A 12,273-nucleotide genomic window follows, 5' to 3' on the forward strand; every position below is an offset into this window, starting at 1 on the left:
TATATTATGCCTTTTAGCCAAATTAATCTTAGCTTTGGAACATAAATTGGTGTACTGATTCTTTTGCATTATAGTAGATGTGGTCTTAAATCAGGGGAGACCACAAAGGGCCGGTGTGTATGCAGGTTTTTGGGATAACCTGTAGGTCAGCGGTTCAAACCCAGGTGTGAGGACTCTTCATCCAATCAGTCCTCTAATTAGTAATCTAATTAGGGAGTTGCAGCGAAAACCCGCATACACACCGGCCCTTTGCAGATAAGATTGGCCACCCCTGCCTTAAATGGTCAAGTTTTCAGCCCAGAAGCACTAAATATGAGATTACAGAGCTGTAAACATAGGGAGTTAGTTTCACTGGTCCATTGCAATTTACAGCAAATATTAATGAAGGAAATTCCAAATGAATTATAAACCAAACTATTAAAACCATTAGAGCTGATGGAACGAGTAAAATCCTTTTCAGTACTCTGGAATGTAATATTTATAATACTTAATGCCACAGTGAGAAGATGATGACCTTTAGCCCAGTTACACAATAAGCAGCCTTTAACTGGGATTTCAGGGAGTAGTTATACAGACGCAGGCGTAGGCTGGCCCTCCGGGACTCCAGCAGGAAGACCTTACACGGACCCCTGGGTACCTTATCGGATTCTGGTCTGAATATTTCATCCTCTATAATTTGGCCATCCAAAGATGTAGTGATGTACATTGTAACTCTGCATTTACACTCTTCGACCTCTTCATGTTGCAGTCCCAAAGGGAAACTTGACTTCCCTTTGTCCTTTGTTTATACAAATATAAAATAATCATACTGTTCAGTAGTAATACACGACAAATATATAAATGTGCATGCACATACAGTAAACAACATTTTCAAATGACGTTTGAATAATCCTGTCTGCTAAACTCTGCTTACAAATAATTCTCATTTAATTTCTTAAAATATTGATTTAAAATAAAATGTATCCAGATTAAATCATAACAAAACTGAAGTGGCACTGGATCTGGGGCGAAAGGTCAATACGTGGACACTTCTTTCAGCGACACACACCAGCCTGGTCACAGAGTCCGACTTCAAATGAAATTGGTATTGTGATTCTTTTATTTCAAAATTCTTAAATGGTAATCTACTGTTTATCTACAGTTTTACGTGAACTGACACATAAAACAAATCAGCAATTACAGTCAAAAAGCAGGGACACATACTGGAAAGTAAAAACATGAGGACACTGATAGACTTTTCTGGCATACAGTCACTGTCATTTGCACTGCTCTACCGGAGCAACGTTTGTTGAATTTTCAATCAAGAGTTTTAAAGACACCAATCTTAATGCAAAGCATGGCCCACAAAGTAATACTGCCATCTTGTTTTGAAATGATTCACTGTATCCATTCGCTCTCACAGAGTGCAAGTCTTATTTTTCGTTGTACACCACCGCAAGTCTGAAATGAAGGTAGCAGAATGTGTATCCAGTCTAAACTTCAGTGGTTTGGTTCAGCGCCCCGGGTTTCACTACCACAAGCGATGTGCTTTCGGGTTTTGTCCGCCTGCTGACAGCTACGTCTCCTGCTTATTTCCTTTGGGGGAGAAGGTTGCATTGTATGGTCGTCTCCTTCTCATTCGCTGCTCCGGCTCATTGTCTTCTCTGATATACCCTGAAGAATAAAAAGGGATCCATCATTCTAGAGTGTCAAACACGTAATGTATAAGGGGGCGTGTGGCTCTGTGTGTCAGGACTCTGTGCTCATTAACGGAAGGTTGTCGGTTCAAATCCTGTAGGTCAGGGGTGTCAAACTGCAGTCCTGGAGGGCCGGAGCCCTGTGTAGCTTAGTTCTTTCCCTGTTCCACCACAAATGATTCAGCTCAAGAGCTGTGTGGTAATCAGCACAAGGAGTTGAATCAGGTGTGTTAAATGAGAGGAAACCCAAAAATGTGCAGGGCTCCGGCCCCCCAGGACTGCAGTCTGACACCCCTGCTGTAGGCGGTGAAGTGATGTCACTGAGGAAGGCTTTAAACGGACTTGCTTCAGGGGTCCTGCATGCTGGCTGAGCCTGCACTGTGATCCCAAAACTTGCTCTCACCAGTTATATACAGTACTGGGCAAAAGTCAGCAAAGACTACGACTTTATGTTTGTTAGCTTAGCAATTTGAAAACCATCCAATACACCCAGCAGCACACCCACTCCAGCATTAGCATACGTTGTTTGGCTAATCAATACCTCATGTTATTTAGCTATTTAAATTAATTAGGGGTAAAATTGAACAAATGCATGGAATGACTGAGGTGTCTCTGAGGAGAGGTTCAGGAACTGAAGCAGTGTTCCATCAAGCCATCCAACTGGATATCAGTAACTTTTTTGGAGAAAAGAAGAAATTCTTGTTAGTTTTTATTATGTTACTGGTAATTTGCATATTTTCTAATGTTGAAGTGTTTTTTTTCCCTGAGAAATTATACACTTACTTCCCAGATTATTCTGGTGAAGCATTCCTTAACTGCCTAAGACTTTTGCACAGTACTGCGTCTCATGGAGAGCCAGATGAGATGTGAAAACTACCCGGTTTCCCCATAGCGGTGAATACAGTATCATACAGTGAATACAGTATCACTACTCTAAAAACCTGGCTCCTAACTAATGAAGATGTTCTTTCTGTGACACACATTTAGCTATTTCTCCTTTTACTGATGTATCACACAGGGTTTATTGCTTTTCAAACTCAGTCTTTAAACTCATTGTCATTGTTCTTACCATTTGGAATTCACTCAGTGGATAAGACGGTAGTTCCTCTCAGAAAACAACCAAATATCCATTGAGCATTTCTAGTTTACTTAGAGATGGGTTACAAATTTGTCCTACCCATGTATTTTAAAAATTGCAATTAAAATGGACTCCGACAGAGAAAGATGCTGAATGAGTATGTTGGTCAAATACCTCGCTCAACGCAGGTTTGTGTCGAAGGGAAGCCCACCTCCCAGAAATTCTCTGGTGTAGAGGGGGGGATGTACCGGAAACGGTGCCGGGAGCAGGCCGACAGCTTCTTCTGCCTCTCCTCCTCCGGCAGGTCTGCATAATACTGTGGCAATGGTAACGCGTTACTGCACTTTCTGAGCACGTCCATTCATGAATTCAAGATGGAGATCACGACTCATCTGACAGGTAACCCCATCACTGCATTCCAGGAGGGAACCTGAAGTTCTCAGCATCATTCAGGATTTGTTATGGACAGATAAAAGGATTTAGGTAACTGACTGGGGAACGGCTTCTTTATGCAATGAACGCTGGGATTGTTAAGGTTTTAAGATAAAACTGCAAAAACTACAGTTTTATTCAAGTCGTTCTTTTTGCCAACAAGAATAAATACTGATGCACTGTAAAATGTACCAGTGTGGCAGTTTGCTAAAGTGGTGTTCTCACACTGTGTTTAGTGGTTCACTACTCCCCGTCCACATTTAAACGCACAGGGCAATCAACAATCGATTCACCATTTGGCACTCTTTGCACACATCTTGACTTCCTCCTCTCTTCCTTCTTTCTCATATTCACCATTTCATACTCTTTGCACGTGTCACAGTTGTTTGCGCCTCTCTTCCTTGTCACGCTCGTCACTTTTTTTTTTTTACACTTTTTGTATGTATGCTGCATTTTGGCTTCCTCCTCTCTTCCATCTTTTTCCTTACTCACTATTTCACTCTTTGCACATGTGCCCCTTCTGCCGCTCATCCTTCTTTCTCATACTCACTCATGCCCCTTTTCCTTACAGTCCTTCTTTCTCACACTGTCACACTCTTTTTGCACGTGTGCCTCTTCTGCTTTCTCCTCTCATACTCACTATTTCACATTCTTTGCATGTGTCCTCTCGTCCTTTTTCATACTATTTCACATTCTTTGCATGTGTCCTCTTGTCCTTTTTCATACTATGTATTTCACATTCTTTGCATGTGTCCTCTTGTCCTTTTTCATAGTATTTCACATTCTTTGCATGTGTCCTCTTGTCCTTTTTCATAGTATTTCACATTCTTTGCATGTGTCCTCTTGTCCTTTTTCATACTATTTCACATTCTTTGCATGTGTCCTCTTGTCCTTTTTCATACTATTTCACATTCTTTGCATGTGTCCTCTTGTCCTTTTTCATACTATTTCACATTCTTTGCATGTGTCCTCTTGTCCTTTTTCATACTATTTCACATTCTTTGCATGTGTCCTCTCGTCCTTTTTCATACTATTTCACATTCTTTGCACATGTGCTCCTGCTTTCTCCTCTCGTTCCTCGTTCTCATACTATTTCACATTCTTTGCATGTGTCCTCTCGTCCTTTTTCATACTATTTCACATTCTTTGCACATGTGCTCCTGCTTTCTCCTCTCGTCCTTTTTCATACTATTTCACATTCTTTGCATGTGTCCTCTTGTCCTTTTTCAAACTATTTCACATTCTTTGCACATGTGCTCCTGCTTTCTCCTCTCGTTCCTCGTTCTCATACTCACTATTTCACATTCTTTGCATGTGTCCTCTCGTCCTTTTTCATACTATTTCACATTCTTTGCACATGTGCTCCTGCTTTCTCCTCTCGTTCCTCGTTCTCATACTATTTCACATTCTTTGCATGTGTCCTCTCGTTCCTCGTTCTCATACTATTTCACATTCTTTGCATGTGTCCTCTCGTCCTTTTTCATACTATTTCACATTCTTTGCACATGTGCTCCTGCTTTCTCCTCTCGTTCCTCGTTCTCATACTATTTCACATTCTTTGCATGTGTCCTCTTGTCCTTTTTCATACTATTTCACATTCTTTGCACATGTGCTCCTGCTTTCTCCTCTCGTTCCTCGTTCTCATACTCACTATTTCACATTCTTTGCATGTGTCCTCTCGTCCTTTTTCATACTATTTCACATTCTTTGCACATGTGCTCCTGCTTTCTCCTCTCGTTCCTCGTTCTCATACTATTTCACATTCTTTGCACGTGTCCTCTTGTCCTTTTTCATACTATTTCACATTCTTTGCACATGTGCTCCTGCTTTCTCCTCTCGTTCCTCGTTCTCATACTATTTCACATTCTTTGCATGTGTCCTCTTGTCCTTTTTCATACTATTTCACATTCTTTGCACATGTGCTCCTGCTTTCTCCTCTCGTTCCTCGTTCTCATACTATTTCACATTCTTTGCATGTGTCCTCTTGTCCTTTTTCATACTATTTCACATTCTTTGCACATGTGCTCCTGCTTTCTCCTCTCGTTCCTCGTTCTCATACTCACTATTTCACATTCTTTGCATGTGTCCTCTCGTCCTTTTTCATACTATTTCACATTCTTTGCACATGTGCTCCTGCTTTCTCCTCTCGTTCCTCGTTCTCATACTATTTCACATTCTTTGCACGTGTCCTCTTGTCCTTTTTCATACTATTTCACATTCTTTGCACATGTGCTCCTGCTTTCTCCTCTCGTTCCTCGTTCTCATACTATTTCACATTCTTTGCATGTGTCCTCTCGTTCCTCGTTCTCATACTATTTCACATTCTTTGCATGTGTCCTCTCGTTCCTCGTTCTCATACTATTTCACATTCTTTGCACGTGTCCTCTTGTCCTTTTTCATACTATTTCACATTCTTTGCACATGTGCTCCTGCTTTCTCCTCTCGTTCCTCGTTCTCATACTATTTCACATTCTTTGCATGTGTCCTCTTGTCCTTTTTCATACTATTTCACATTCTTTGCACATGTGCTCCTGCTTTCTCCTCTCGTTCCTCGTTCTCATACTATTTCACATTCTTTGCATGTGTCCTCTTGTCCTTTTTCATACTATTTCACATTCTTTGCACATGTGCTCCTGCTTTCTCCTCTCGTTCCTCGTTCTCATACTCACTATTTCACATTCTTTGCATGTGTCCTCTCGTCCTTTTTCATACTATTTCACATTCTTTGCACATGTGCTCCTGCTTTCTCCTCTCGTTCCTCGTTCTCATACTATTTCACATTCTTTGCATGTGTCCTCTTGTCCTTTTTCATACTATTTCACATTCTTTGCACATGTGCTCCTGCTTTCTCCTCTCGTTCCTCGTTCTCATACTATTTCACATTCTTTGCATGTGTCCTCTTGTCCTTTTTCATACTATTTCACATTCTTTGCACATGTGCTCCTGCTTTCTCCTCTCGTTCCTCGTTCTCATACTCACTATTTCACATTCTTTGCATGTGTCCTCTCGTCCTTTTTCATACTATTTCACATTCTTTGCACATGTGCTCCTGCTTTCTCCTCTCGTTCCTCGTTCTCATACTATTTCACATTCTTTGCACGTGTCCTCTTGTCCTTTTTCATACTATTTCACATTCTTTGCACATGTGCTCCTGCTTTCTCCTCTCGTTCCTCGTTCTCATACTATTTCACATTCTTTGCATGTGTCCTCTCGTTCCTCGTTCTCATACTATTTCACATCCTTGCACATGTCCTCTTGTCCTTTTTCATACTATTTCACATTCTTTGCACATGTGCTCCTGCTTTCTCCTCTCGTTCCTCGTTCTCATACTCACTATTTCACATTATTTGCATGTGTCCTCTCGTCCTTTTTCATACTATTTCACATTCTTTGCACATGTGCTCCTGCTTTCTCCTCTCGTTCCTCGTTCTCATACTATTTCACATTCTTTGCATGTGTCCTCTTGTCCTTTTTCATACTATTTCACATTCTTTGCATGTGTCCTCTTGTCCTTTTTCATACTATTTCACATTCTTTGCACATGTGCTCCTGCTTTCTCCTCTCGTTCCTCGTTCTCATACTCACTATTTCACATTCTTTGCATGTGTCCTCTCGTTCCTCGTTCTCATACTATTTCACATTCTTTGCACGTGTCCTCTTGTCCTTTTTCATACTATTTCACATTCTTTGCACATGTGCTCCTGCTTTCTCCTCTCGTCCTTTTTCATACTATTTCACATTATTTGCATGTGTCCTCTTGTCCTTTTTCATACTATTTCACATTCTTTGCACATGTGCTCCTGCTTTCTCCTCTCGTTCCTCGTTCTCATACTCACTATTTCACATTCTTTGCATGTGTCCTCTCGTCCTTTTTCATACTATTTCACATTCTTTGCACATGTGCTCCTGCTTTCTCCTCTCGTCCTTTTTCATACTATTTCACATTCTTTGCACATGTGCTCCTGCTTTCTCCTCTCGTTCCTCGTTCTCATACTCACTATTTCACATTCTTTGCATGTGTGCCTTTTGGCTTCCTCCACTTCCTATTTTCTCATACTCACTATTTCAAATGATTTGCATGTGTGCGTCTTTCGCTTGCTCCTCTCCTCCTTCATTCTCATACTCACAATTTCACATGCTTTGCATGTGTGACATCTGCTTCCTCTCGTTCCTCGTTCTCATGTCATTCTTTACGTGTGTGTGATTCTGCTTTCTTGTCTCATCCTTCCTTCTCATACTCACTGTTTCACGTGATTTGCATGTGTCTTCTGGCTTCTCCTCTCGTTCCTCTTTCACACTCATTATGCCACATTCTTTGCACCTGTGCGACTTCTGCTTTTTCGTCTCATGCTCACTATTTCACCCTCTTTGTATGTGTGCCTTTTGGCTTCTCTTGTTCCTCGTTCTCATACTCACTATTTCACATTCTTTGCATGTGTAACACTTCTGCTTCCTCCTCATCCTTCATTCTCATACTCACCTTTTTGCACTATTTGCACATGTTCCCCTTCTGCTTTCTCCTTTTGTCCTTCTTTCTCATACTCACTATTTCACACCACTTACATGTGTGCATCTTCTGCTTTCTCCTTACTTCCTCCATTCTCATACTTAATATTTCACACTTATTGCACATGTACCTCTTCTTTCTCCTCTTGTCCTTCTTTCTCACACACTATTTCACACTCTTTGCATGTCTGCCTTTTCGCTTCCTCCTCTATTCCTTCATCATACTATTTCACACTACTTGCACATGTGCCCCTTCTGTTTCCCACTCTTGTCCTTTTCTCATACTCACTATTTCACATTCGTTGCACGTGTGCCATTTGGCCTCCCCCCTTGCCCTCAATTTTGTTTACACGTGTTCCCCTTCAGTCCTCCTCGTCTTTCCTTCTCACAGTCCCCGTTTCACACTCTTTGCATCTCTACTTCCTCCTCTTGTTCCTCATTCTCATACTCACTATTTCACATTCTTTGCATGTGTGCGTTTTCTGCTTTCTTGTCTCATCCTTCTCTCACTCACTATTTAACACTCTTTGCCTGTGTATCTTTTGGCTTCCACCTCTTTCTATTTTCTCATACTCACTACGTCAGACTTTTTGCATGTGTGCCCCTCCAGCTTCATTCTCTTGTTCCTCTTTCTCATACTCACGATTTCGCACTCTTTGCACGTGTGCCCTTTTAATTTCCTCCTCTCATCCTTCTTCCGTACCACCTCCACGTGAGCAAAAGATGCATTGGTCCTGTGGGAAGAGAGGATGGTAGATCGTGCTGAGATGGCTATGACTCACTGGAACGCCCTGAGCCAGCAGGTCACAAGTCTCTGCCTTACCTGGTGCCGTGATTTCCAGCGGTTTTCACTTTTTCCTCCTCCTCTGTAGTGCAAGCAGGCAGATCTGAAAAGGTTCACCTGGTCACTTTAAAGTGTTTCTGTGGATGGCTTCTCACAGCAGTGCTGGAGGAAAATGCTCACCGTCCACAGGCCCTTCCTCGGCCTCCTCCTCTTCCTCTGGCTGTGGCCGCTCCCCATCCTCCTGATGGCATGACTCGTATTCCCCATACGCCGTCTTGTCAAATAGCTGCTCCAAGCTGTCATTGGCTTTCTGGCCAATTCCTTGCCGGGGAAAATCAGATAGGCACAGTAAGGTTTACTCTCTTCGGTCACTCGGATTACCATGGGCCTGTTCGTGCTAAAGAGTAGATGATTATTCCATAGGGTTTATGTTGCTTTATAGCGAGAATTATCACATGCATTAGCAATAAGCCTTGTACCCTGCTGCTATTTCTGGTCTAAAACAAACTATAAAGCAAAGTTGCAATGGTAAATGTTCCTTAGGTTATTTATCTTACCAGCCGATGTTCAAATTAAAGAAAAAAAGAAAAAAAAAAACCTTTAAACGGAGTGACACTCTTAAAACACACAGACTTCTAACTAGACAAATTGAACCAAAACCTGTTTTTCAGTCCAGTTCTGATTGTCAGAATGTCAGGCTCGCCTGAGGCTCCCCTGACATTCACCCATCTAAGTGCAGCCAATCAGCTTAAAGGCACGTCTTTGGGCAGCCAATCAGCTTAAAGGCACGTCTTTGGGCAGCAGGAGGAAACTGAAGGACTCGGCCGATTAGTCACGTGTCCGTTGACCCTTGAGTAGAACCCTTAACTTCCAGGGTTGTGTGTGCTGCACACTAGTTGACTCTATGCAGTGACCCCCAAGCCTACTCTCCCCTGTGTATGTGTCTGTGTGTCTCATCAAAAGCAAGCTGGAGTAGACGAAAATAGAATTTCCCCTCAAGAAACAACAAAGTCTCTCTATTCTATTCTATCATATATTTTTCTTTAAACGGGAAGACCAATCCAGATCCAGAGGGGGAAGGCAAATTGTTAAACGCTGAACATATTTTAGTAAACATTCAGCATCAAAGCAAATAACAGTCAATTATCCTATTAGCTAAGCAGGGCTCTTCCTGGGTTTGCCAAAGCACGGACTTGGCGAATGTTGAGAGCATACGCACCGGTGCAGGGGTGGTCCTCATCCGGATTCAGGCCCTTCAGGAGCATACTGTGGCTTACAAAGGTGCAGTCTGTGTCGACCGTCTCACCCTCCAATCTTGGAGGATCCACCTGAGAGAGGACAGGTAGAGGCACCCCATCACTTATCACAACAGTGAAACACCTGTGGATGGGTCCCCAAGAAATGCAATACTATACCAAACAGCAGAGGGCGCCAAACCTCTCTGAGTTACTAAACTGCTGGCCTAAAAATCGTACAGAAAATCCTGTCGGTAATTTAATCACTCTGTAGAGAAAGTGTATAGAGCTTCCTATGTCAGATCAATTACCTAAGTAGTTGATTTAAATTACTGTCAGCTGTTAAAATTATGTTGCTCTAGGATTCTTTAAAATAACTGTAGTTTATATTTAACATTTATAATCCTTCATCATACATTGTACATGTCTTGTTCATTACAGTTCTAACTGATGTTTATGATTCATGATTCATTTTGTCACAGATATATGGTGTGTTCCGGCCTGGCTAAATTTAAGCACCGTGGCGTGAGTGGGGGTGTCCATGGCGTACTGAGACAGGGCTGCCCCCGGGTCCAGGCTCCACGTCTGGTCAACCGCCTTGGATGACTTTTCTGAGGAAAGGTGTACACAGAGGAACCTCACATAAACCAAATCATTTAACACACTGTGCATAACTGATGACATCATGTTGAAGTGTCAGGTGTCTTGTGCAGAGCATGTATGCTTTATTACATCATTATCATAACAATAATTATAATCATAATAAACATCCATATTCCAAGTATTTTATCCAGTGCAACTTCATGGGAGGTGGGGAGAGGGGGGCATTCCAGATAGAATAGGGCAGGTGTGTACATCCAGAACACACACACACACAGTACACTTATGTTTTCCACTTTTATAAATGCGTGTGTGTGTGTTCTAAAAATGTTCATTGAGCTGAACTGAAAGACAGGGAATTTGCAGGTCAGCTCTGTGTGTTTGCATGTGAAAACTGTGGCCCCAGTGCGCAGTCTGTCACCCGTCGCCATGACCCCAAGCCACCAGCATCCGCTGAAAGGCCATGTGTTAACATAACCCTTCCTGGCAAGCGATTCATCAGAGCTACCCAAGAAATCAGTGATTAGGCCGAGAGGAATCCCAGGGTGCCATGTTAAACACGGACTGGCCGAAGGGCCACATGCTGATTTCGGATTGTACAGATGATCTTCAACAGCCTTAGTCGTTTACTGTCAAATTTAAAAGCTTTTTCTGCAATAATATTACAGCCTAAGTCACGCATGTCTACGAAACAGAAGCGCGAAGCTACGCCACCCCAGAAAATGTCACAGCTCCCCCGAGGTACACAGGACCAGCTGAGAGGACAAGAGGGATACCAGGATGGCAGAAGTCCACCTTTCCTGAGTGATACACTACATTCACAGTTATGAGTACAGCTCTCATTTTCCAGAACATTTCATCAACAAAGCCTGCTTCCTCTAGCAGACATGGAGATGAATCCATGATCGCATTATTCCAAATTGCATTCTTTCACATTGTCTTGCGAGCTTTAGAATTCTCATGTGAAGCATGAACTGTGGTTCTTAGCCAATCCACTGTTCAGAAACAAGATGAAACGTAAAGGGCTAAAACCAAGGGCAGAACTTTGGTTTGAACTAAATAGTCTCCACCCATTTAGGGGGACACATGATTATTGGTGGGTTGTATTAGCTGGTTTTGATTATGGGGGGGGGGGGGGGGGGGGGGCGGTTACAACCCCACATCCCCCCCATCGTAATTTACACCCATGGCTAAAGCACAAAACGTATTTTTTGTGTCCTTCTACTGCTCCACGCTTGCAAGAACTGCTACAGTGACAATAAAGCAGATGTTCCGGAGAAGACTGTAAGCACAGAGGGCATAACCTGCAGAACCTCATACTGCCCCTTATGGAGGTTCATCTATCAGTAACTAGAAGTATCCACAACATCTATTAGGGCAATTTGGGGGGGCAGTGTGTCACTGAGGGAGTTAAGCCTCTGTGTCTGTGATTGCAAGGTCGCTGGGTTGAGCCTTGCCAGAATAGTCATGGGCCCTTGAACAAGGCCTTTAAGCCCCAGGTCCAGGGAGCTGCATGCTGGGTGACCCTGTGGCTGACACCCCCACACCTGCTCCCGCCTGCATGGAGAGCAAGATGTGGTAGGTGAGAAGAAAGCTTCCCACAAGGATGAATAAATATCACTATTCAAAATTCGGCAACTAAAAACGAACAGTTTCACTAACACACAGGCCACGCGTCAGCACTAGAGCACTTGCGTGCGTATAAAGCAGGGCAGAGGCCTGCCATGTGAAATATGACGCGAGGAGAGCTAGCTGAGCTTCATGGGAAACGTGTCCTTTGAAGCACTGCTTAGAAACAAGAGCGGTCCATGAGGCAGGCGTGCCATAAGAGCGTCTGTGACCGGCATGTTCACCGTGGACAAATTATTTAAAAAATAAATAAAAAATCTTTAAAACACACCCAAAAATACATAGGCAACTGCTTTTTGGTGCTGACAATTACATTCATAGATGTATGAGTAT

The 12,273-nt window shown here is 42.7% G+C and overlaps 1 protein-coding gene across 2 annotated transcripts in view; it reads right to left on the reverse strand.

Moving 5' to 3' along the window:
- Nucleotides 1-1,081: 1,081 nt before the first annotated feature.
- Nucleotides 1,082-12,273, reverse strand: part of rbbp8 (retinoblastoma binding protein 8) — a 36,657-nt gene continuing 25,465 nt past the window's right edge. For both annotated transcript variants that reach the window (XM_023807482.2, XM_023807485.2), the window contains exons 13-19: nt 10,231-10,322; nt 9,696-9,804; nt 8,657-8,797; nt 8,516-8,579; nt 8,336-8,426; nt 2,929-3,070; nt 1,082-1,653 (exon numbers count right to left, since the gene is read on the reverse strand). In XM_023807482.2, coding sequence (XP_023663250.1) covers nt 1,556-1,653; nt 2,929-3,070; nt 8,336-8,426; nt 8,516-8,579; nt 8,657-8,797; nt 9,696-9,804; nt 10,231-10,322 — 737 coding nt within the window. In that variant the 3' untranslated portion in view covers nt 1,082-1,555. The remainder of the gene's footprint in view (nt 1,654-2,928; nt 3,071-8,335; nt 8,427-8,515; nt 8,580-8,656; nt 8,798-9,695; nt 9,805-10,230; nt 10,323-12,273) is intronic.

The sequence above is a fragment of the Paramormyrops kingsleyae genome, chromosome 1 (assembly GCF_048594095.1).
Source record: "Paramormyrops kingsleyae isolate MSU_618 chromosome 1, PKINGS_0.4, whole genome shotgun sequence".
Lineage (NCBI taxonomy): Eukaryota > Metazoa > Chordata > Actinopteri > Osteoglossiformes > Mormyridae > Paramormyrops > Paramormyrops kingsleyae.